General features: G+C 37.2%; 1 protein-coding gene across 1 annotated transcript in view; it reads right to left on the bottom strand.

The window, feature by feature from the left end:
- Window positions 1-8,549: 8,549 nt before the first annotated feature.
- Window positions 8,550-26,358, bottom strand: part of HAO1 (hydroxyacid oxidase 1) — a 142,329-nt gene continuing 124,520 nt past the window's right edge. Inside the window, exon 9 of the mRNA XM_025264028.3 lies at window positions 8,550-10,901. Within this exon, the coding sequence (XP_025119813.1) occupies window positions 10,875-10,901 (27 nt within the window). The 3' untranslated portion in view covers window positions 8,550-10,874. The remainder of the gene's footprint in view (window positions 10,902-26,358) is intronic.

Here is a 26,358-nt window from a genome sequence, read left to right as displayed (position 1 = left end):
CATGATAAATTTGGACTCATTAACTTTTATAATTATAATAAAGAATGTTAGTAAATGTGAAATATTGTTTGTAATTTGTAGCAAAACAATGTCCTAGTAATAAAATGCTACTTTTCAAAGTATAAACAGTCAACTGAAACACACAATAAGACTAAGCTAAAACATCAATAAAATGGGGAAATAGCACAGGTAGGGAATAGGAGGGAGTAAATATTTTCTGAACAATAATCTAATATACCATAGTTGTTAATGTACATTTAATTTGTACTCATAAATGACAGTTGTTTGAAGTCAAGCATGAAAAAATATCAATTATAATAGGTCACATAAATTATAGTAATCATGGAAACTTTTCTCAACATGAACACCATCAAATCAGCACATTAAATTTTTCTGATTAAAATTTCTGCATATCAAATTGGAATAGCTTTCAATCTCAGAAATTCAAGAATTAAAAAGAGAAAATATTAACACAACTGGGATTATATGCAATTTATCTTTTCATTTAAGATGACTGAAGAAGCTTCAGAGATGCTTTCTGCTTGAAAATAGGATACCAAACCAACTCTCTTGTAACTTAGAAATAAACACATTTTTTTAGAAAACTGGGCCAGCTGATTGCTAATCCAAAATGGTAATATTCTGAACATTTAAGCATAATAAAAGCAATCTTTGTTTTTGATGATATAAAATGTAAAATTAAATTTCAAAACATATCTAACAAATAGTGAAAGTGAAGTCACTCAGTCATGTCCTACTCTTTGCAACCCCATGGACTATAGCCTACCAGGTTCCTCTGTCCATGGGATTTTCCAGGCAAGAATACTGCAGTGGGTTGCCATTTCCTTCTCCAGGGGATCTTCCTAACCCAAGGATTGAACCCCGGTCTCCCACATTGTAGGCAGACACTTTACTGTCTGAGCCACCAGGGAAGTTAGAACATCTTCTAACAAAATATGATATATCATGCCATTTATACTTTATTTACCAATCATACTTTTATCTTTTATAGCTTTATATTTTATACTGTAATTTTATAATTTTATAAATGAATAGTCTGTTCCCAATTTACCTGTTAACACATTTAGACATTATCTGTATACAGAGTATTAAAGATTCAATTTAAATAATTTTATAAAACATGATTAAAAACGTAAAAAAGTAAATAACTTTTTAAAACTATGTTATCATTATCATGAAAACATTCCACAATGATTTTTTTTGAATCCATAAAAGTGACTACAACTGTATATGTAGCTTATTGCATTCAGTTCTATGAAAAGCGTCAATCGTGTCCGACTCTTTGTGACCCCATGGACTGTAGCTTGCCAGGCTCCTCTGTTCATGGAATTTTCAAGGCAATAGTACTGGAGTCAATTGCCATTCTTTTCTCCAGGCGATCTTCCTGACTTTACTGTCTGAGCCACCAGGGAAGACCCAGTCTGTTCTAGGGCTGCTATAAATCTGGCAATTTAAAACAACAGAAATGTATTCCCTCAGAGTTCTGGAGGACAGAAGTCCAAAATCAAGCTGTCAGCAGGCTTCATTTTCTTTAGAGGCTCTGAGTGGAACCCATTCTCACGCCTTCTCTCTGGTAATTCTTGGCTTCCCTTGGCTTGGTAGACACATCTCTGCAATCTCTGCCTCTGTCTTCACATAACTTTTCCTGTATGTCACCTCCTTTGATATCCAGGATGATCTTATCTCAAGAGTCTTACCTTAAATACATCAGCAAACACCCTTATTCCGAATAGTTATATTCTGAGATTTTTGTGGACATATCTGGTTGGGGGTGGGGTGCAAAATTCAACTGAGCACACTTGTGAAAGAAGTTTGAGGATTAAAAATAATTGATAAAACAGCATCAATCCATTGCTTACCATTCCAACATGTTGCTTCATTCACCCACACATTTATTTTGTTCAATGACTGAGTACCTACTGTGCACCAGGCACTGAATTAAGCCCTTGGATAATGAGTGACCAAAGTGACAATCACCTGTAAGAAGGTTGTTGTGTGCTGATTCCCACACATGGCTTGATCATAGCCAAGTTTTCACCATCCTAAGACAAAATAAAATAAATTTTTAAAGGTTTAAATTTATTTAACTTTGCTTAATCCCTAGAGTATGCTCTGTTTACTCTTGTGCACATACTTCTGTTCTATATGTAGAAAAGAATGAACAGTTGGAAGGTGATAACTGTACTTCGTAAGATTCTTTCTCATACTTCATAGTATTCTTTCTGGAAGAAATAAAATATATGGAAATTCTACTACTCCCCTAACCTTATTAAATTAATTGGTTTTTTAAAGCAAACAGGCTGGGAACAACTGCTTCAAAGTGCCCTGGTCATGCTGAAAACCTTCACTGAACTTGGCCAACTTCTCTACTGTGCAAGAGGAGAATGAGATTTCCGAGACTTTTCATAAATTGGCACTTCTCTGGTGCCACAACTTTGCAATCCACTGTATCCTGTGCCTACATACCAATTGATGAGAAAAAGAAAGAACTGTCAGGCATCTAGCTGTGTGAGGTGAAGAAATCTACAGGTAGGAAAAGTTGCTGGGATGATCTAATGACTGCTGGATGGAGCTGCTTAGGGCGCAGCCTTCCCCAGTATGGTAATCTGAGCCTTGTTGGGGAGGGGCTACAAGCAGAATTTGAAAGCCCTGTTGCCTCAAGGACTGAAAGAGGTTAGGCATTACTTTCACTTCCAGAGATGTCCATGGGATCTCAAAGAATCAGATATTACTGAGCAAATAAGCACAGCACAGAGATGCTTTGGTGCTCAATTGGCTCAGTTGTGCACAAATTATAGAATGAACATTCTCCCCTTCTCTGCATGGAACCAAAGATAACTTGTACACACTCACTACTCCCCAAGACATATTCGTACCAATATTTCAATGGTCAGTTATTCTAGGTTCAGAAGTGCATTGAGGTGGGAGTGGAGGTGGGATGGAGGTAGAGCCTAGTTGATGGGGTCAAGAATGCTAACATATGCTTTTATTAGTAGTAATAATAATTTCACTATTTCTATCTATAGGCTAGGACAATCAGGTTGCTGAAATGTATAAAACAAGCAGGTGACAGAGAAAGGATTCATTCTAGAACAGGAGTTTCTTTAAAAAAACTGAAAAATAGCATTTCCCTTACAAGTGTCAACTACAAATTGGCACTTACCAAGAGCACTGCCAATGACTGAACAACAAAGGCATTTGCCGACTGCCTCTACAGAGATTGAACCCCATGCTGCTACGGTTGTTGACCTACAACAACCCCTGAGGGAGTTCAGGGTGGCCTGAGGCACTCTGTGCTCCAGGGAATCTGGTGGGACAGGTCTTTAGATAGTTGGATGTTTTTAGGAACAGATTTTATGATCTCAATCCTTACATCTCCTCATATCCAGAGAAATACTAAATCCCTTCATGGTGACATCAGATCCTCATGACTAACAAAAAAACTGTTTGCAAAATGAGTATTTCATGGGACTGAACTCTCCCTTCACCAAAACCTTATATGTTGACCTTACCCCACTGCCACTTTGGAGCAGTCTCTCAGAGCTATCTGAGAGGCTGCCTCCCTGGCTGTAGTCCTCATTTTGCCCCAAATGAAACTTAACTCACAACTCTCAAGTTGTACATTTTTAGTCAACACAAGCATATTTTAAAGAGGAGTGAATTTTTAGAAGTATATTAATTAACAATTCTGGGATAAAGCATTATTTTGATACAAGGCAGATCATAGTAAAAATTCTGGCTAAACTTTTTTATTTTTCATAGCCAGTGTGCAAGAAAGAGTTAATTCAGCAAATCAGGGCTTCTCCAGTTTGCACATTCCATAAAAGGCCTATCTTCAGAACTGGCCCTTAACTGGATCCTAAGAGATAATCCCTGAGCCTTTGGAATATCTCACTTGATAACAGTGTTTTTGTATGCCTAAGGCCTTGAGTCTTTCTATGTCAGTTCGACCTCTGAGAAGCTGGAGTCCAATAGCTGAGGTCAGTCACATGGGCACTGTGCCTACATGACTGACCTGCAATAAAACCCTGGACTCACGTGTTGGGTGAAGTTCTTGAAAAAAAAAAAAAAATCAATTCTAAAAGGCACAGAAGGAGGAGCAAAAACATTTTTAAACTGGCAAAAATATAAAGCATAGAAAGTGATAAATTATTTGAATGTCCAAGCAACTTACATTTTACTATATATGAAAGAATCAAACACTTAGAGAGTCTCATATTAGCCAAATTTGAGATAATTAGAACATCAAAAATAATCTTATCTATACAGAGTGAAGTAAGTCAGAAAGGAAAAAAAAATACTGCATACTAATACATATATATGGAATAGAAAGATGGTACTGATGAAAGTACTTGCGGGGGAGCAATGGAAACAGACAGAGAGAACATACTTATGGAATGGGTTGGGGGAGAAAAGAAAGGGTGAGATATATGGAGAGAGTAACATGGAAATTTATATTACCATATGTAAATTAGATCAGTTCAGTTCAGTTCAGTCTCTCAGTTGTGTCCAACTCTTTGTGACCCCATGGACTGCAGGACGCCAGGCTTCCCTGTCCATCACCAACTCCTAGAGCCTACTCAAACTCATGTCCATTGCTTAGGTGATGCCATCCAACCATCTCATTCTCTGGCGTCCCCTTCTCCTCCCACCTTCAATCATTCCCAGCATCAGGGTCTTTTCCAATGAGTCAGTTCTTCACATCGGGTGGCCAAAGTATTGGAGTTTCAGCTTCAGCATCAGTCCTTCCAATGAATATTCAGGACTGATCTCATTTATGATGGAATGGTTGGGTCTCCTTGCTGTCCAAGGGACTCTCAAGAGTCTTCTCCAACACCACAATTCAAAAGCATTGATTCTTCGGCACTCAGCTTTCTTTCTTTTTTATTATTTGTTTATTTTTTAAATATAAATTTATTTATTTTAATTGGAGGTTAATTACTTTACAATAATGTATTGGTTTTGCCATACATCAACATGAATCCGCCACAGGTATACATGTGTTCCCCATCCTGAATCCCCCTCCCTCCTCTCTCCTCCCTCCCCATACCATCCCTCTGGGTCGTCTCAGTGCACCAGCCCCAAGCATCCAGTATCATGCATCAAGCCTGGACTTGCGATTCGTTTCATATATGATATTATACATGTTTCAATAACATTCTCCCAAATCATCCCACCCTCTCCCTCTCCCACAGAGTCCATAAGACTGTTCTATACATCTGTGTCTCTTTTGCTGTCTTGCATACTGTTACCATCTTTCTAAATTCCATATATATGTGTTAGTATACTGTATTGGTGTTTTTCTTTCTGGCTTACTTCACTCTGTATAATAGGCTCCAGCTTCATCCACCTCATTAGAACTGATTCAGGTGTATTCTTTTTAATGGCTGAGTAATACTCCATTGTGTATATGTACCACAGCTTTCTTATCCATTCATCTGCTGATGGACATCTAGGTTGCTTCCATGTCCTGGCTATTATAAACAGTGCTGCGATGAACATTGGGGTACACATGTCTCTTTCAGTTCTGGTTTCCTCAGTGTGTATGCCCAGCAGTGGGATTGCTGGGTCATAAGGCAGTTCTAGTTCCAGGTTTTTAAGGAATCTCCACACTGTTCTCCATAGTGGCTGTACTAGTTTGCATTCCCACCAACAGTGTAAGAGGGTTCCCTTTTCTCCACACCCTCTCCAGCATTTATTGCTTGTAGACTTTTGGATCACAGCCATTCTGACTGGTGTGAAATGGTACCTCATAGTGGTTTTGATTTGCATTTCTCTGATAATGAGTGATGTTGAGCATCTTTTCATGTGTTTGTTAGCCATCTGTATGTCTTCTTTGGAGAAATGTCTATTTAGTTCTTTGGCCCATTTTTTGATTGGGTCATTTATTTTTCTGGAATTGAGCTGTAGGAGTTGCTTGTATATTTTTGAAATTAGTTGTTTGTCAGTTGCTTCATTTGCTATTATTTTCTCCTATTCTGAAGGCTGTCTTTTCACCTTGCTTATAGTTTCCTTTGTTGTGCAGAAGCTTCTAAGTTTAATTAGGTCCCATTTGTTTATTTTTGCTTTTATTTCCAATATTCTGGGAGGTGGGTCATAGAGGATCCTGCTGTGATGTATGTCAGAGAGTGTTTTGCCTATGTTCTCCTCTAGGAGTTTCATAGTTTCTGGTCTTACATTTAGATCTTTAATCCATTTTGAGTTTATTTTTGTGTATGGTGTTAGAAAGTGTTCTAGTTTCATTCTTTTACAAGTGGTTGACCAGTTTTCCCAGCACCACTTGTTAAAGAGATTGTCTTTAATCCATTGTATATTCTGGCTTCCTTTGTCAAAGGTAAGGTGTCCATAGGTCCGTGGATTTATCTCTGGGCTTTCTATTTTGTTCCATTGATCTATATTTCTGTCTTTGTGCCAGTACCATACTGTCTTGATGACTGTGGCTTTGTAGTAGAGCCTGAAGTCAGGCAGGTTGATTCCTCCAGTTCCATTCTTCTTTCTCAAGATTGCTTTGGCTATTCGAGTTTTTTTGTATTTCCATACAAATTGTGAAATTATTTGTTCTAGCTCTGTGAAAAATACCATTGGTAGCTTGATAGGGATTGCATTGAATCTATAAATTGCTTTGGGTAGTATACTCATTTTCACTATATTGATTCTTCTGATCCATGAACATGGTATATTTCTCCATCTATTAGTGTCCTCTTTGATTTCCTTCACCAGTGTTTTATAGTTTTCTATATATAGGTCTTTAGTTTCTTTAGGTAGATATATTCCTAAGTATTTTATTCTTTTCATTGAAATGCAGTACTCAGCTTTCTTTATACTCCAACTCTCACATTCATACATGACTACTGGAAAATCTATAGCTTTGACTAGATGGACCTTTGTTGGCAAAGTAATGTCTCTGCTTTTTAATATGCGGTCTAGGTTGGTGGAGAAACAGTGAAAACAGTGGCTGACTTTATTTTTGGGGGATCCAAAATCACTGCAGATGGTAACTGCAGCCTTGAAATTAAAAGACACTCCTTGGAAGTAAAGTTATGACCAACTCACAAGGAGATCCAACCAGTCCATCTTAAAGGAGATCAGTCCTGAGTGTTCATTGGAAGGACTGATGTTGAAGCTGAAACTCCAATACTTTGGCCACCTGACTCATTTGAAAAGACCCTGATGCTGGGAAAGATTGAAGGCAGAAGGAGAAGGTGACGACAGGGGATGAGATGGTTGGATGGCATCACCGACTCAATGGTCAGGAATTTGGGTAAACTCTGGGAGTTGGTGATGGACACAGAGAATTGTGGTGCTGCAGTCCATGGGGTCACAAAGAGTTGGACATGACTGAGCAACTGAACTGAACTGAGGTTGCTCATAAATTTTCTTCCAAGGGGTAAGCATCTTTTAATTTCATGGCTGCAGTCACCACCTGCAGTTATTTTGGAGTCCAAAAAAATATAGTCTGTCACTGTGTCCATTGTTTCCCCATCTATTTGCCATAAAGTGATGGGACTAGATGTCATGATCTTAGATTTTGGAATGTTGAGTTTTAAGCCAACTTTTTCACTCTCCTCTTTCACTTTTATCAAGAGGCTCTTTAGTTCTCTTCAATTTTTGCTATGAGGGTGGTGTTATCTGCATATCTGAGGTTATTGATATTTCTTCTGGCAATCTTGATTCCAGCTTGTGCTTCATCCAGTCCAGCGTTTCTCATGATGTACTCTGCATATAAGTTAAATAAGCAGGATGACAATATACAGCCTTGCCATACTCCTTTCCCAATTTGGAACCAGTCTGTTGTTCCATGTCCAGTTCTAACTGTTGCTTCTTGACCTGCCTACAGATTTCTCAGGAGGCAGGTCAGATGGTCTGGTATTCTCATCTCTTTAAGAATTTTCCACAGCCAGTGGGAATTTGCTTATGAATCAGGGGACTGAAATAGGGACTCTATAACAACCTGAGGGGTGGGATGGGGAGGGAGATGGGAGTGAGGTTTAAGAATGAAGGGACATATGTATACCTATGGCTGACTCATGCTGATATATGGCAGAAACCAACAAAATTCTGTAAAGCAATTTATCCTTCAATTAAAAAATAAATAAATTAAAAAATAATCCTACCTATAATTCATACAGTTTGAATATCTAAAAGTTCATGAGTACATAATGATACTTACAATGATGTAAAGTGAACCAGAAGACCCCACATACTACCTTGACAACTATCTAATACACCAATTCCTTACTCTGAAAATGGTGCCTAAAGGAAAAAATGTACACATTAATTCTGCTTTTTACACTTAGAATTATCTTATCTTTACCTTGTGAGTTGACCCTGCTTCTATTAAAATCTGTATTTGATACTTCAATGACTATCTCATTTTCTTTTGGTTTATATTTGCATGAGTAAGCTTTTTATCTTCCTATACTTTTATTTCAAACTGTCCACATATTTGCTAGGTGGGTATTTTATAAACATCTTATAGATTGTTTTCAAAATGTCAACTTTTGTCTTTTAACAGAACAACTAATTCATTTATGTGTTTTTAAATTTTATTGTGAAAATTTCAAGCATAAAGGGAAAGAAAATAGTACAATAAGCATTCTAACATCCACCAATAAAATCACCACTTGCTAACACTTTGCCATGTTTGTTTCATCTAGATATTGTTACTTCCTTAATCATTGAAAAATAAACACTTCTAAATAGGTTATTCTTCCATCATAATCATTAAATTCAGAGGTGAAACAAAAAAATTTGTGCATCCTTAAACTTTTTCAGTTTCCAGAGCCCTCTGTAAATGAAAAATATATTTATAAATACAAAATTGCTAGGCTCCTTCTCAAGTTCTGAAAATTGCTAGTACTTCTTAAGTTCTAGAAAGAAAGAGAAGGATAGAAAGAATGGAGGGAAGAGAAAGGAAGAAAGAATAAAAAAGAAAGCAACTGGGATTAGAGAAAAAAGTGCTATTATTAACAATGATATATGTAGAAAAACTGAAGACACTACCAATGAATTGTTTAAATAAATGATAGAATTTCAGAATGTCACTGAATGCAAATTGACATACAACATGAAATTGTATTTCTTTATAAGCAACAAAAAGATAAAAATTAAAAGATACTACTTTCAATTAAAAATACTAAAATATAAATCTAACTTAAGATATGCAAGATTTCTAGAAAAATAATGATAAATTTTTCACTCAGAGACTTTAAAGAAGATGTACTTAATAATGGAGAGCTATATTGTGCCTGTGGATGGAAAGATTCAATATTGTAAATGTGTAAACCATTCCCAAGAAAATCTATAGATTTAATGCAATCACAATAAAAATCCCAACAGTAATGTATGTGACACATACATTGACATGTGTGACACGTGTCAGTGTGATGTGTGGTTTGTGTATGTGTATAAGTCGACAAATTTAGTCTGAAATTTATAAGAAAATTCAAAGTAGCCAAGAAAACTTTATGCTAGGGAACTTGTACCACCAGATAGCAAGGCTTCTAATAAAGATACTCAAACTAAACTAGTGTGGTATTGCTGCAAAAATAAACAGATCAATGGATTAGAACAGAGAGTCTATAAATCTACACAGTCTATACAACTGCCTGAAGGACAATAGAAAGGATCCAGGTATGGGTAAGTAGCTAAGTGTTCAAGGGAGAAAGGGTTAAATAGTTACAATTATGGAAATGGCTAGAAAAGATGGGACACAAAAGCTGGGTGGAAGGATGATGCCTACACAGGATGTGATATCTTCTGAGGCTGAAGGAAAAGAGCTAGACAGTGAAGAAGGGTGGAGAAGGTTTGTTGTGGTCATCTTAGAAAGTACAAGCAAGCTGATCATAAACTGTAACAACCAGGCTGAGCCTGTGAAGGAACTACTGAGACTCATGATCAGGAATGTGTAACTCATGACCTAGTAAAACATGTCTGCAATATTTATCTGTTCAAGTGCAAGCACAGAGAAAATAAAACATGAGGTCAATAATGTCAACTACTAGTCAGTATCTAAATACCTAGATATTACTAGATCATTGTGGTAAAAGAAGAGTAAGTAGGTGCCCTATCAGCAAGGTTATTACTGAAATGATAAAGTTTGGAATATAAGTTCTAAATGGGAGAGAAAGAAAGAAGAAAATGGATGGATTGCAATAAAGGATGGATGGGAGTTTCTATGATAGTTTTTCTAACTTGATTTTATTTTATTTTTTTTTATCACCCCACCACTTAAGAGTTTCCTTTCTTGGCCCAAGTACAGAAATCAGACTTTCTTCCAAGCCATCAGGTCCATCAACATAATGATTGCACTGGAATTCCTGCTGATAATTTGAGTGTCTTCCACTGAATTCAATAAAACATAAATAAAATCAAACAAAGGGAAAAAAGAAATCCAGGACATACTCATATAACTAGTAGAATATCTCCTTGAAATGTCTATTTTACCAAATCCAAAGTCTTCAGTTCTTTTGCACAGCTTGTAAGCAAATGTTAGTGTGTGGATTAGATTTATGTCTTACAAATAAAAAGTGTTGTGAGGCTGAGGAGGAGGCATGACAAAGGTTTATTTTGTAGCAATGGAATCACAACTGCTTGGTTAGAGATGAACCTGAATGATGATTTTCCATAGTAGCCTCCCAGCACTTAATCTTAACAAAATATAAATGTGCTGAATTTATTACATTTGAACTCTGAAATTAAAAGTGATCATCTGTGACACACATGTGTGGTACATAGAGCAGTAATATATTGTAGACTAGTCAAACCTGAAGCAAATGATATCGTGTTTGTGATTTGACAGGCAAACTCACTCACATACTGAGACAGCTGAATGAATCTGATGAACTCTGATGTCACTCCTCTTCACAGGTATCTGCTTTCTGCAACAACACACAATATATAGGGGGTATTGATTAATAATTCTTTCAATATATCTGTATAACAGAGAGAATAGCCTAAATCTGGAAATTCTGTTTACTTCAATGAAACAGAACAATTATTTGAACCAAGCTAAATTCTAGAGGAAAAAGATTATAAGGGTTAGACAAAAAAAAAAATACAAAGGAATAGTTTCCTTTTCTTCTCTGGAGAGCAACATGAAGGGCAGCATTGCAAAGGGTGTTCCACTGGGATTTTCAGGCAGATGTTAGGATCAAATGTAGGAGGAATATGTATACATTTTATGATCAAAAATGTTACCATTTTCCTTAGGAAGCAGACTGCATGTGAAATTAACTTTTGCCACAGATCTAGAACAGAATCTATGTCACAAGGCTAAAGATGTAAACAATTAGAGGACTAATCCTTTCATAAGTCATATATATAGAATGAACCCTTAAGGAAAGAAGGGACACAATTTGCTAAGCGGTAGGTACCACACAGAGTGGATAAATTTATTTTTAATGAATTTTTATTCATACTTTGAATTCACATTCTGCATCCAGAGAGGGTAAAAAAAGCAAAATTAGGCTATACTGGGATTGGGCTATAATTTCTATGGCTTCGAGTCTGCATATATTACTGTATTTAATTAGTTTTGCAGGGAGATCCATATCTAGGTAAAATGTGTTGTGTCAGGATTCAAAAGAATCAATGACTTAATGATGGCTTCATAGCCATAGACTCTAGAATGTCCAAATCCTGTTCTACAAGTCATGTAGACTTCCTTGATGAAAGTGAAAGAGGAGAGTGAAAAAGTTGGCTTAAAGCTCAACATTCAGAAAATGAAGATCATGGCATCTGGTCTAATCACTTCATGGCAAATAGATGGGGAAACAGTGTCAGACTTCATATTTTTGGGCTCCAAAATCACTGCAGATGGTGACTGCAGCCATGAAATTAAAAGACACTTACTCCTTGGAAGGAAAGTTATGACCAACCTAGATAGCATATTGAAAAGCAGAGACATTACTTTGCCAACAAAGGTCTGTCTAGTCAAAGCTATGGTTTTTCCAGTGCTCATGTATGGATGTGAGAGTTGGACTGTGAAGAAAGCTGAGCACTGAAGAACTGATGCTTTGGAACTGTGGTGTTGGAGAAGACTCTTCAGAGTCCTTTGGACTGCAAGGAGATCCAACAAGTCCATTCTGAAGGAGATCAGCCCTGGGTGTTCTTTGGAAGGAATGATGCTAAAGCTGAAACTCCAGTACTTAGGCCACCTCATGCGAAGAGTTGACTCATTGGAAAGGACTCTGATGCTGGGAGGGATTGGGGGCAGGAGAAAAAGGGGACAACAGAGGATGAGATGCCTGGATGGCATCACTGACTCGATGGACGTGAGTTTGAGTGAACTCCGGGAGATGGTGATGGACATGGAGGCCTGGCATGCTGCAATTCATGGGGTCGCAAAGAGTCGGACACGACTGAGCAATTGAACTGAACTGAAGAAATTCTTCCTTGAAGACTTTCTGAGGACACTGAAGAAGGAAAATTAGTATAATGGGAATCAAAATGTTACTTTATTACTGGCTGATTTTCTGTTGTTCAGTTGCTCAGTCGTTTTCAACTCCTTGCAACCGCATGAACTGCAGCAGGACAGGTTTCCCTGTCCTGCACTGTCTCCCAGAACTTGCTCAATCTCGTGTCCATTGAGTCAGTGATGCCATCCACCATATGATCCTCTGTTGTCCCCTTCTCCTCCTGCCTTCAATCTTTCCCAGCATAAGGGTCTCTTCCAACAATACAGCTCTTTGCATCAGGTGGCCCAAGTACTGGAGCTTCAGCTTCATCATCAGTCCTTCCAATAAATATTCAGGATTGATTTCTTTTAGGACTCACTGGTTTGATCTCCTTGCAGTGCAAGGGAACTCAAGAGTCTTCTCCAACATCACAGTTTAAAAGCATCAATTCTTCAGTGCTCGCTCAGCCTTCTTTATGGTCCAACTCTCACAACCATACATGACTACTGGAAAAGCGATAGATTTGACTGTACAGACCTTTGTCTGCAAAGTAATGTCTCTGCTTTTTAATATGCTGTCTAAGTTTGTCATGGATTTTCTTCCAAAGAGCAAGTGTCTTTTAATTTCATGGCAGCAGTTACAGTCCACAGTGATTTTGGAGCCCAAGAAAATAAGTTTATCGCTATTCAAAGTTGTTTGCCCATCTATTTGCTGTGAAGTCAAGGGACCAGATGCCTTGATCTTAGGTTTTTGAATGTTGAGTTTTAAGCCGGCTTTTTCATTCTCCTCTTTCACCTTCATCAAGAGGCTCTTTATTTCCTCTTTGCTTTCTGCCATTAGGGTGGTATCATCTGTATATCTGAGGTTACTGATATTTCTTCAGGAAATCTTGATTCAAGCTTGTGCTTCATCCAGCCTGGCATTTTGCATGATGTGCTCTGAATAGAAGTTAAATAAGCAGGGTGACAATATACAGCCTTGTACTCCTTTCCTAATTTGGAACCAATCCATTGTTCCATCTCTGGTTCTAACAGTTGCTTCTTGACCTTCATACAGGTTTTGCAGGAGGCAGGTAAGGTGGTCTGGTATTCCCATCTCTTTCAGAATTTTCCACAGTTTCTTGTGATCTGCACAGTCAAAGGCTTTAGTGTAGTCAATGAGGCAGAAGCAAACCTTTTACTGGAATTCCCTTGCTTTCTATATGATCCAACGGATGTTGGCAATTTGATCTTTGGTTCCTCTGCCTTTTCTGAATCCAGTTTGTACATCTGGAAGTTCTCAGTTCATGTACTGTTGAAGCCTGCTGCTGCTGCTGCTAAGTCACTTCAGTTGTGTCCAACTCTGTGTGACCCCATAGACGGAAGCCCACTAGGCTCCCCCGTCCCTGGGATTCTCCAGGCAAGAACACTGGAGTGGGTTGCCATTTCCTTCTTCAATGCATGAAAGTGAAAAGTGAAAGTGAAGTTGCTCAGTCATGTCCCACTCTTTGCAACCCCATGGACTGCAGCCTACCAGGCTTCTCTGTCCATAACATTTTCCAGGCAAGAGTACTGGAGTGGGTTGCCATTGCCTTCTCCATGTTGAAGCCTAGCTTGAAGGATTTTGAGCATTACCTTGATAGCATGTGAAATGAGCACAACTGAACAATATTTTGAACATTCTTTGGCACTGCCCTTCTTTGGGATTGGAATGATAACTGATCTTTTCCAGTCCTGTGGCCACTGCTGTGTTTTCTAAACTTGCTGGCATATATAGCACTTTCACAGCATCATCCTTTAGGATTTGAAATAGCTCAGCTGGAATGCCATCACCTCCACTAGCTTTGTTTGTAGTCATACTTTCTAAGGCCCACTTGACTCGCACTCCAGGATGTCTGGATCTAGGAGAGTAATACACCATCATGGTTATCCAGGTCATTAAGATTTTTTTGTGTAGTTCTTCTGTGTTTTCTTGCCACCTCTTCTTAATATATTCTGCTTCTGTTAGGTCCATAGAGTTTCTGTCCTTTATTTTGCCCATTTTTGTATTTAATGTTCCCTTGGTATCACCAATTTTCTTGAAGAGGTTTCTAGTCTTGTCCATTCTATTTCTTTCCTCTATTGTTTTGCATTGTTCACTTAATATTTAATATTAATTAGATATTCTTATTAATTAAATATTACTATGTTCAATATTAATTAAATATATTTTAATATATTATAAATATATAAATAATTAATGTTGATTATTTAATATTCTCAAGTTTAGTCAACTTGCCACTCCTAGAATGTTTCAGAGGAAGGAGAGACTACAGAGAGCAAAATAGAGCATTCAATGTCTACAGACCAGACAAAGTTGAACTTACACATTATTTTACATTATTTAGTACCCTCTCAGTAAGCATAGAAATCCAACTCACTTGTGCATAGAAAATGCATAGGCCACTAGAAGTATAAATAGCCAATGAAAGCTTTTAGAAAAAAATTTTAGAATTAAATTTAAAACAATTAGCAATGATATCGTTTTGCCTCTAAAACTGAGAATCTGTTTATATAGGTTATAGAGAATTGTCATTTTTGTGCAATTTGGTCTGAGATCTTTCAGGCCATCAATTGGGCTAAGACCATGATGAAGTTTAGAAATTATCTTGGCATTTATTCATTCATTACTCAAATGACTTATCAAGAATCTGCTATGTCCCAAGCACATTGTAAGATATGTACCTCTCACAGTGTTTATGTACAGGACAGACATTACAAAAAATAGATATACTAACAAGTGTGTGTTTGTTAATCACTTAGTCATGTCCAACTCTTTGCAACCCCATGGACTATAGCCCACCAGGCTCTTTTGTCCATGGAATTCTCCAGGCAAGAATACTGGAGTGGGTTGCCATGCCCTTCTCCAGGGGATCTTCCAGACCCAGGGATCAAACCTGAGTCTCCTAAGCTGCAGACAGATTCTTTACCATCTGAGCCACCAGGGAAGCCCTATACTAACAAGAGTACGATATAAATCACAATTTTGACAAACACTGAAATATAGTTATATGAATTTAAAAGTGCCATACTAAAGGTAAGTTGAGCAGTGCCAGATTTCTGGCAAAATTTCCTACTGTGCACCTAGCTATAAAGCATTGAGTAAGGAAATGTTTACTAGGTAAGGAAAGGAAGTAGCTGGTAAATGTAGTAACATGTACAAATAATACAAGGAAAAGAAGGGAATGTACAATGTAAAGGCCAGAGTATCAATCAGTGTAAACTTTCCTATGTGACTGTAACAAATAACTCTAAGGTCTCAGTGGTTTGAACCAACAAAGATTTATTTCTCACTCACATTTCATAACCACTTTGAACTGACTTTGCTCCAATCAGATCTGCTCCTTGTTCTCCTCACTGGGGAACTCAGTCTGGCCAATGTGGCTAGAGTTTAGAGAGAAAGGGAAATACAGGCCAGAGCAAGAAAACCTGTCTTTATCTTATTAGCAGTGGAGACTCACTGAAGGCTTTATACTTTGAGGAATTTTTTCCTAAGGAGAAAAATCAAGTAGTTATGAAAAGCTTAATCTACAAACTTGCTTACCACAGTAATGTTTATTAATTTTTTAAAAAATACTCAACCTTAGGTTCTTATTATAAAAAAAAATGGATTCTCTGTATCTTTGTGATGAAATGCCATATAGCCAACAAAAACAATGTACTTAGGAAAAATATTTTATTAAATGAAAAAGATGCATAAGATATAGTATAAAATTAGATCCACCTATTTTTTAAGTGATTCCCAGGTGGCATAGTGGTAAAGAATCCGCCTGCCAATGCAGGAGACACAAGACATATAAGTTCGATCCCTGAGTTGGAAAGATCCCATGAAGTAGGAAAAGGCAGCCCACTCCAGTATTCTTGCCTGGAAAATTTCATGGATGGAGGAGCTTTGTGGGCCTCAGTCCACAGGGTAACCGAGTGAGACATAACTGGAGCACACACACAAATACATTTTTAAAGTACCGTTTATTGAATATATGTGTATAAAAACTTTGATGGATATATGTGTGTGTATATATATATATAAGCAATTCTCATTTGATATAGGATAATGGTTTGCTTGCTTTTTACATTTGTTGTTTTCTTTCTTACTATATGTGCTTTATTTATATGCTAATTTTCTGCAAAGAAGATTTATTCTTTTTCAGAGAATTTTTTAAATTTGTCAGGACCTAATTGCCACTGTTCAAAAATATCTTTTTCTTTTCTTTTTCCATGGATAAATATGATTAGACTTCTTGCTAATCTCTTGTAAAATATGTGAAAGTTAACATGTTGTTTTTCTTGTTCCTTCAATTCATCTAAATGTTCTGAAAACATTACCAGCAGTTCAAAAACTGTTGCTAGTTAGAGAAGTTTTAACATTTGTTCTCATCTTTGTTTTTTTTTTTTTTTTTTTTTTTTTTTTTATTTTTATTTTATTTTTAAACTTTACATAACTGTATTAGATTTGCCATGTTCTCATCTTTGTAATTACCTCTTACCATGAGCACCACAACTCAGGTTTTGGGTTCATAACCAGATGCCCTGAGGCAATGAAATGCCAAACTGTCAACCTGTCCAAAGTAACCAAATATCCTTTGGTAGTCATTCTGGAGTCCAGTCCAGCACCACAACTTACTACGCAAGAATGACCTCATGAGAACCTGTTCTGTATCCACTTTTTTGATGTTCTTTTGGCTATGGTGATAGAATGATCCTAACTGCCAGTAATGGATAAAGAACAATACAGCATATGTACCACCGATGCCATAATAACACCACATAAATTGCTTAAGAACAGGCTGCCTTGTTTTGCATTCTTATTCCATCACTGGACATATTACAGCAGTAAACTCTGACTTTTCAAGGAAAACTTTGGCATAAAAACTCAAACCATATTTCATCTCTGCTTCAGTTTCCAAAAAAAAAATAATCTATTTGACCAGACTTTGCAGACATTGGCCAAATGTTGGCCTGAGCACTGAGTGTATACCTGGATGGGTTAATCCATCTGACAAAACTGGGTTACCACAAACTGGGCCTTACATGAAAGGTCTGAAGCAGCTTAAAGCCAGCCTGGGGCAAACACTCCACTGGGAAGTGTGTTGGTGAAACAGCAGGCTTGTACTTTTACAAGGATTGTTTGGCAGTTTTGTTGTAAATAAGTCTGTTTTCATTTTTCAAAGGAAAAAAAAAAAAACAATAAAGAATGAAATAAAAGTTGCATTATAATCCCTGAAACCAAGGATTTTATTTTATCCAAAGTACTATTTATGAATTCCCATCCATGGAGCCATTGATGTCTTATAAGGGCCATTTTGGCCTTTATAATTCTTCACATTTTAGATACAAAGAGGCACTTCTGTTTGAACTGATAGTTCATGATGTAAAGGAAACTGGTTTGGTTTTGTTTTTTAATGCAAGCTGTAGTAGGTGCTTCTTGTCACACAGAGATCTTTTATTTTGGCCTGGTGAATGGAGGTTGGATTTGAAATAAAACTGAAGTCAACATACACAGAGTATTTGCTAGACAGACTAGCAGATCGCATTTGCTAAATGTAATCTTTTTTTGAAAATAGTGTCTGAATCTACTTTGGGAGATACAAAATATCTCTTTACTTAGACATGCAACAATAAAGTAACAGATTTATATGTGGAAATATTTCCAACAAGTGCTAATCAATTATGGAAGAAGAAAATGAAAGCTTGAGTCAATGTAGAAAATAGTAGCTGGAGAAAGCATGTTTTCAATTTCCATTCTATTTTCTTTCATTGTAAGAAAAGAGAAAAAGAATGGGAGGAAATATCAAGAAAAGATAATGATTAGCGCTATCAAAATTTTATAGTTACTTAGAGGCTACTCTGTGAAAGCATAGATGTCCTTCCTCTAGTTTTTTTTGTTTTGTTTTGTTTTAAAGTATAAATCCCTTTACTAAAATCTCTGGAAAGTAAATTAAAATAGGCGGAGCCCAGCCTATTCATGAGAGTAGGTAAATTTGTCAGCATCTAGTAAGAAAACCAAGACAAAGCCATATTTGGGTCTGAAGTCAGATGCCATTAGGAAGTGGACAGAATGCTATAGTCTGGTTATACTAGTGGAAGTAAATAAGGGTGTGTCCAGGTCAGATCTCTGCTGCTGCTAAGTCGCTTCAGTCGTGTCTGACTCTGTGCGACCCCATAGACAGTAGCCCACCAGGCTCCTCTGTCCCTGGGATTCTCCAGGCAAGAACACTGGAGTGGATTGCCATTTCCTTCTCCGATGCATGAAAGTGAAAAGTGAAAGTGAAGTCGCTCAGTCGTGCCCGACTCTTAGCGACCCCATGGACTGCAGCCTACCAGGCTCCTCCGTCCATGGGATTTTCCAGGCAAGAGTACTGGAGTGGAGTGCCATTGCCTTCTCTGAGGTCAGATCTCAGGAAGCCCCAAATGGCACACCAAACTCTAGAGGGCAAATGCAAGCAATATTGAGTTCTGGGTCTTAGGAGTTAACAAGATGAGTGTTGGGAATCAGCAGTGTATATCACTGTCTTCAGTGGTTATTCAATTGAGATTCTGCTAAGGATTAGATTCTCATCCTCATAAGCATAGCTGTATAGACCTATAAAACACAACACCCCAAGTTCATGTCACCAAACACCGTGGTTACATTCAAATTTTGTTTATTTTTTTAAATTCCTAGTACCTGTTTCTATTCAATAAGACTAGTAGAGAATCCCCAAATTTTCTGAGCTTGTCAATTACACGCCTGTCTAATCATGGTCCTTCCACTGACCTAAGCTAGTCAAACTCTCTTGTTTTATAAAATTGCTTTAGAGCATTACTTACATATTTATAGTCATAATTTCAAGTAAATTATTTGGGAGATCTTATAATTGTAGTTGTATATTTCTGATAATATCCCTGGTGTGTATATAAATATAAATATAAAAATCTTTCATGTGATAACAGCAATGAATAATTTCAAGAAAGCCCAACTCTCAACTGTGAATTTTTAAAAGATATAAAAATTCCCTATTTTTATTAAAATCTTACCAGCTAGCCAAATAGATGCATAAAATCATAGACTCCAAGTTGGAAGTTACTTAGGAGGTTATCTGGCAGTTTTGTGTCCACAAATTTTGGGCACTCCTGTCCAACTCATTGTGACCCTACAGACCTGCCAGGCTCCTCTCACCATGAAATTCTCCAGGAAAGAATACTGGAGTGGGTGGCCATTTCTTTCTCCAGGGGATCCTCCTGATGCAGGGATCGAACCCGGGTCTCATGCAGATTCTTCATCATCTGAGCCACTAGGGAAGCCCCTCCATCAAAAACAGGATCTGTATTCTCCTCTTGTGCATCCATGTAGGCTTCTGACTCACAAATACCACCTACAGTGCTGAAAATGTGATGCTGCATTACTTCTAAGGCTACACCACAAGGGGCAATGTGGCTTCTCTTGTGCACTGGGACATGTTTTGATATTCCTGAATCACTATGTATGAAGTCCAACTACCCTGAAGCAACCATCAAGTGAGGAAATTAAGGCCCCGTGTACATACTCCAGTCGGCAGCCGCAACCAAGCTTCCAGCCAGGTGCCAACAAAACCTGCCAGCCAGGTTAGCAAGTCATCCTGGACATCCAATCCTAGGATTCAGGCAATACAGACCTTCCTATGATTGCAGTTGGTTCAGATGTGTATAATCCCAGCAATCTCACTACTGAGCATATACCGTAAGGAAACCAAAATTCTGCATGACAAACCCCAAGTGAAAACTGCCTGTACAAGCACTTCTGAGTTCCTGGCCCATCAAAGGATTAAGGAAATAAAATTTGTTTTCACTAAGTTCGGGGGTAATGTTGTTCAGTTGTAAGTTGTGTCCGATTATTTGCCACCCCGTGAACTGCAGCATACCAGGTTTCCTTGTCCTTTATTACATCTCCTTGAGTTTGCTCAAACTCATGTCCATTGAGTCAGTAATTCCATCCAACCATTTCATCCTTTGTCGCCCCCTTCTTTTCTTGCCTTCAATCTTTCCCAGCATCAGGGTTTTTGTTTGTTTGTTGTTGTTGCTTTTTTTCAATGAGTTGGCTCTTTGTACCAGTTGACCAAATTACTGGAGCTTCAGTTTCAGCACCAGTCCTTCCAGCCAGTCCTTCTAATCAGGGTTGATTTCATTTAGGATTGACTGGTTTGATCTCCTTGCTGTTCAAGGGACTCTCAAGAATGTTCTCCAGCATCACAGTTCAAAAGCATCAATTCTTTGGTGCTAAAGATGCCCTGGAGAAGGAAATGGCAACCCACTCCTATATTTTTGCCTGCTGCCGCTACTGCTACTGCTAAGTCTCTTCAGTCGTGTCCTACTCTGTGCGACCCCATAGACGGAAGCCCACCAGGGTCCCCCGTCCCTGGGATTCTCCAGGCAAGAACACTGGAGTAGGTTGCCATTTCCTTCTCCAATGCAGGGAAGTGAAAAGTGAAAGTGAAGTCGCTCAGTCGCGGCCCTCTCTTAGCGACCCCATGGACTGCAGCCTACCAGGCTCCGCCGTCCATGGGATTTTCCAAGCAAGAGTACTGGAGTGGGGTGCCATTGCCTTCTTTGATATTTTTGCCTGGAGAATCCCAAAGACAGAGGAGCCTGGTGGGCTGCAGTCCATGGGGTTGCAAGAGTCAGACGCTGCTTAGCAACTAAACCACCAACCACCACAGCCTTCTTTATGGTGCAACTGTCACATCCATGCATGACTACTGGAAAAACTATAGTTTGACTGTATGGATCTTTGTTGGAAAAATGATGTGTCTGCTTTTTAATACACTACCCAGGTTGGTCATCGCTTTTCTTCCAAGGAGTAAGTGTCTTTTAATTTCATGGCTGCAGTCACCTTCCACAGTAAATTTTTATGCAATAGTAAATAACTGGTATGCCGTCTGACCCCAAAATCCACTCTGAGATAAAGATTTTGGATTAAATGACTCTATTTAAAAGGGTTCTTCCTCACATGTTAGATTTTGTTTTGGATAACTATTTTATTCCTCATCTTGGACAAAAATATTCAACCATTTAATTTCACACTAATATTTTAGATTAACTTTCTAGTTCACCAAATTTTCTCTGGCCTCTTCAACATGAAAGCTTCCCGTGTAGATCAAAGAACTCTGAAAATATCTTCTTGGACTTTTCTCCTACAGAAAAAATATCCTTATTCTCTCAGTCTTGTCTAAAAAGATTTAATTTTCAGAATTCTCTGTCCTCTAAATGTACTCTGATTGGAAAAGTCTAGCTTAAAGTATAATGGAATGGGGAACACGTGTACACCTGTGGTGGATTCATGTTGATATATGGCAAAACCAATACAATATTGTAAAGTTAAAAAATAAAAAAACTTTAAAAAAAAAGTATAATGGGAGGATTTTGACACTTTATTCCATAAGTCATCTTACTAGAACAGTATTTGGTAAAATTGTTTTTTCTATTCCCTTTATTGTCCTAGACACAATATTTCATTAATGCAACTTAACAATTGTGCAGTCTATTTTTCTAATAGCTACATAATGCTATTGGCTTATTTTATGGTTGCCATCAAATGGAAGTCCCAGAACTTTGCCATCTGCACTGTAGCCAAGTCAGCTCATTCTCATGCAGGTAATATTATTAATCTAAACAGAACTTGAAATTTGTTTCTGCTTGATTTTGTTTCATTGCTTTTGGACTGGTGTGTCTCTATCAATTGGCATCACTTTTACTATTAGGTTTGTCATTGATTTTCAGTTATGCACCCCACTTATGTATCTTCACTTCTAAAACTCTATCAGAAATATCAATGGAAACATTGAGCCAACAGGTAAGAGTGTAAACTCTTACAGAATCTATTACAGAATTATTTACAACACATAGTAGACATGTGTTTAAAATAAATATCACTAAATATCAACAACCCTATCATTCAATACATTTCCTAACTACCATGTATTTGCAAAAGATATTGTCAGATGCGGCTTCCCAGGAGTATTAGTGATAAAAAATCTGAAGACGCAGGAGACACAGGTTCAAACCCTGGATCAAGAAGATCCCCTGGAGTAGGAAATGGCAACCCACTTCAGTATTCTTGCCTGGAAAATTCCATGGGCAAAAGAGTCTGACAAGTTACAGTCCACGGGGTTGCAAACAGGCAGACACAACTGAGTGAATAAACACACACACACAGTCAGATGTATTTCTGTGATAGAAAAAATTGAATTGCATTTTATCCATGGAAGTTTCTGTTCTCCAGAGATTCTAACAAAATGGGAAATCATGTGAATTTAGCATGATTTATCTTGAGTTAATGGAAGTTGGCTAGTTCCTAGAGATTTTCTAGAGCATCTTCCAAAGGCTTATAAACTACATGCATGATTATTACTTCAAGAATATTGTATTAAGTTAATAAAGGAAAGGTAATAATTCACATAATTCTTTACCACCATTTTTAAAGTGAGAATACAATGTTTCTAGTTCAGATTGATGTCAAAAATCTTGTTTTCTGGTATTTCTTAAAAATTAGAATATAGCTATCTTATATATCAGATAGTATTTACTATATGAAAGAACTAATTAATAAATGACTGAAAATATAAATGAAATATTTCTTGATTTGGATTTATTTTCTTCGTAAAACATCATTATATGAGGTTAACATTCAATTATTGTCCATTTTATTTACAGCTCTCTGTCTATCTCATGTTCATGGGTGCAGATCTATCTACCTTTCTCAGTATTTACAATGTTTAAAATAGTATCCAAGGCACAATACACTCTATGCACAATATACTGCATAGAGATATGGTGAATTAAGGAATAAGAATGAATCAGTTTTCCTTTAAAAACTAGAAATGAAACTACCATATGACCCAGCAATTTCACTACCTTGCATATACCCTGAGGAAATCATAATTCAAAAAGACACATGCCCCTCAGTGTTTATAGAAACACTATATTTCAGGACATGGAAGCAACCTAGACATCCACGGACAAATGAATGGATAAAGAAGTTGTGATACATATATACAATGGAATATTATTACTCAGCCATTAAAAGGAACAAATCTGAATCAGCTGTAGTGAGATGGACCTTTCACTACATAGGTCCTATAACAGGACCTAGAGCCTGTTATACAGAGTGAAGTAAGTCAGAAAGAGAAAAACAAATACCATATTTTAAAACATATATGTGGACTCTAAAAAAAATGGTACTGATGGACTTATTTGTAGAACAGTAATAAAGACACAGACATAGAGAAAAAAAAGACTCGTGGACATGGTGGGGAAAGAAGAGGGTGGGATGAATTGAGAGAGCAGAATTAACATGCCTACACTACCTTTTGTAAAATAGGTAGCTAGTGGGAAGCTTCTGTATAACACAAGGAGCTCATCTCAGTGCTCTGTCACAGCCTAGAGGGATAGAATTGGGGGGTGCCAGGGAGGCTCAATATATGTATATTGACAGCTGATTCACATCATTGTACAGCGGAAACTAACACAACATTATAAAGCAATTAAAATATAAAATCATAAAATAAATACTAAAAAAAGAACCAGTTGTGGCCTTAGGTCTCAAATTCACACCTAAGAAGTCACTCACTATTACAATATTCAGTCTACTCTTCCCAGTTAGAAAAACCTTTTCTCAGTGAAGAAGATAGATACACAATAGAAGGCCAGTTTTCTCACTGTCACTTATAAATGTATTTCTAAGAAACATGAAGTTTATTCTTATGCCAATATTCTTCCAAAACTAAATGTTTTACAAAAAATACAATAAGAATTAGAAATAAAGAAATAAAACTGTTATATACAGATGACATAATTAAGTCAGTAGAAAATAAAAAGCATAGACTTAAGTTCAAATACTCTAAAATAAATTTTTATTAAAAAGTTATATAATTTAGATTCACCAGAAGCAGCATTCCAATACAACAAGCAGTTCATTTTGAGGGTAACCCCATAAAACACTGTGAAGAAAGCTGAGGAAGTACGACAGGCAAAGGAAAGTTTAGCTCTTCAATCTACAGCCTTGAAGAATCCATCCTCAAATCTTCACAATTGGAGCAATCACTCAGCTAGACCTCAAAGGCTTGGTGAAGTAACAGTGTTACAGTAATTTCATATTTCAGGCATTTCATCATTTTTAAAAACAAAATCCTGTTCTGTCCTTCAGCACCCTGGGGAAGAGTGACTTTTCCTGAGAAGTAGCAGCAGGTTGACATAGATTTAATTGAAACATCTGTGTATATCTTTTACATCTATTATTTTTCCCATTTTGCCTCATGATTTGATTAAGAAGTAGTAGACATGATTCTGAAATTACTATATTAAAATTTGGATGTTAATATACACACAAATTGAAGAAGGAAATGGCAGCCCACTCCAGTATTCTTGCCTAGAGAATCCTATGGACAGGGGAGCCTGGTGGGCTGCTGTCCATAGGGTCGCACAGAGTCAGACACGACTGAAGCGACTTAGTATGCTTGCATGCATTGGAAAAGGAAATGGCAACCCACTCCAGTATTCTTGCCTGGAGAATCCCAGGGACAGAGGAGCCTGATGGGCTGCCATCTATGGGGTCGCACAGAGTCGGACACGACTGCAGCAACTTAGCAGCAGCATACACACAAATGTATATCAAAGACTCTTTAAAAACTTGATATTTATATTTAAGTATCTATTTCAGTAACTATAACACATATAATGTCTTGAAACTATGATATTCTTTATTGTAAAATGAAAAACAATTTCAAAGCAATACATAAATTATGAACTCATTTTTGTAAAAATGTGCATATAGACATAACAGAGCTCGTTTCTGTAAAAATGTGTGTGTATATGTATAAACAATTCAGAGTGGTCTAAGTGGTAGGATTTTACAGATGTGTCTGTTTCAATTTCAAAAATAAAATTTCCTTTTAATTTTGTAATAATAACCAATTTTTAAAAGTTTGATATTTGATATAAAAAAACATCCAAAATAACAAAACAGATAAACATATAATCCATAAATACCTATATAGTAAAAAAAAATCCTTAATCAGAGAGCATGTCATCAACCACTGATTACTTCAAAAGTTTGCCATCATTTTTTTCTGTTAGAAAAAATTAGCTAATCATAAAATAGAACTATTTCATGTGTATTTTGAATAAAATTCAAGTTTCAAAACACAATGTCCATCTATGTATAACATATTTGAAAATCTTGCATTAGGCAGAAAACCGAAAAAGTTGACTGGTTTGATCCCCTTGCTGTCCAAGACTCTCCAGAGTCTTCAGCACCACAGTTTGCAAGCATCAGTTCTTTGGTGCTCAGGCTTCTTTATAGTCCAACTCTCACATCCATTCATGACTACTGGAAAAACCATAGCTTTGACTATATGGATTTTGTCAGTAAAGTGATGTCTCTCTTTGATGTCTCTCTTTTAAATACACTGTTTGTCACAATTTTTCTTCCAAGAAGCAAGTGTCTTTTAATGTCGTGGCTGCAGTCACCATCCACAGTGATTTTGGAGTCCAAGAAAATAAAATCTGCCATTGCTTCCACTTTTTCCCCATATATTTGCCATGGAGTGATGGGACTGGATGCCATGATGATAGTTTATTGAATGTTGAGGGTTTTTTTGTGTTTTTTTTTTAATTAGAGGCTAATTACTTTACAATATTGTAGTGGTTTTTGCTATACATTGACATGAATCAGCCATGGGTATACATATGTTCCCCATCCTGAACCCCCCTCCCACCTCCCTCCTCATCCCATCCCTCAGGATCATCTCAGGGCATCAGCCCTGAGCACACTGTCTCATGCATCAAACCTGGACTGGCAATCTATTTCACATGCGATAATATACATGTTTCAATGCTATTCTCTCAAATCATCCCACCTTTGCCTTCTTCCAGAGTCCAAAAATCTGTTCTTTACATCTGGGTCTCTT

Source organism: Bubalus bubalis, chromosome 14, assembly GCF_019923935.1.
Source record: "Bubalus bubalis isolate 160015118507 breed Murrah chromosome 14, NDDB_SH_1, whole genome shotgun sequence".
Classification (NCBI taxonomy): Eukaryota; Metazoa; Chordata; class Mammalia; order Artiodactyla; family Bovidae; genus Bubalus; species Bubalus bubalis.
Note: the sequence above shows the minus strand (reverse complement) of the source record. Positions and strands in the feature narration are given on the sequence as shown.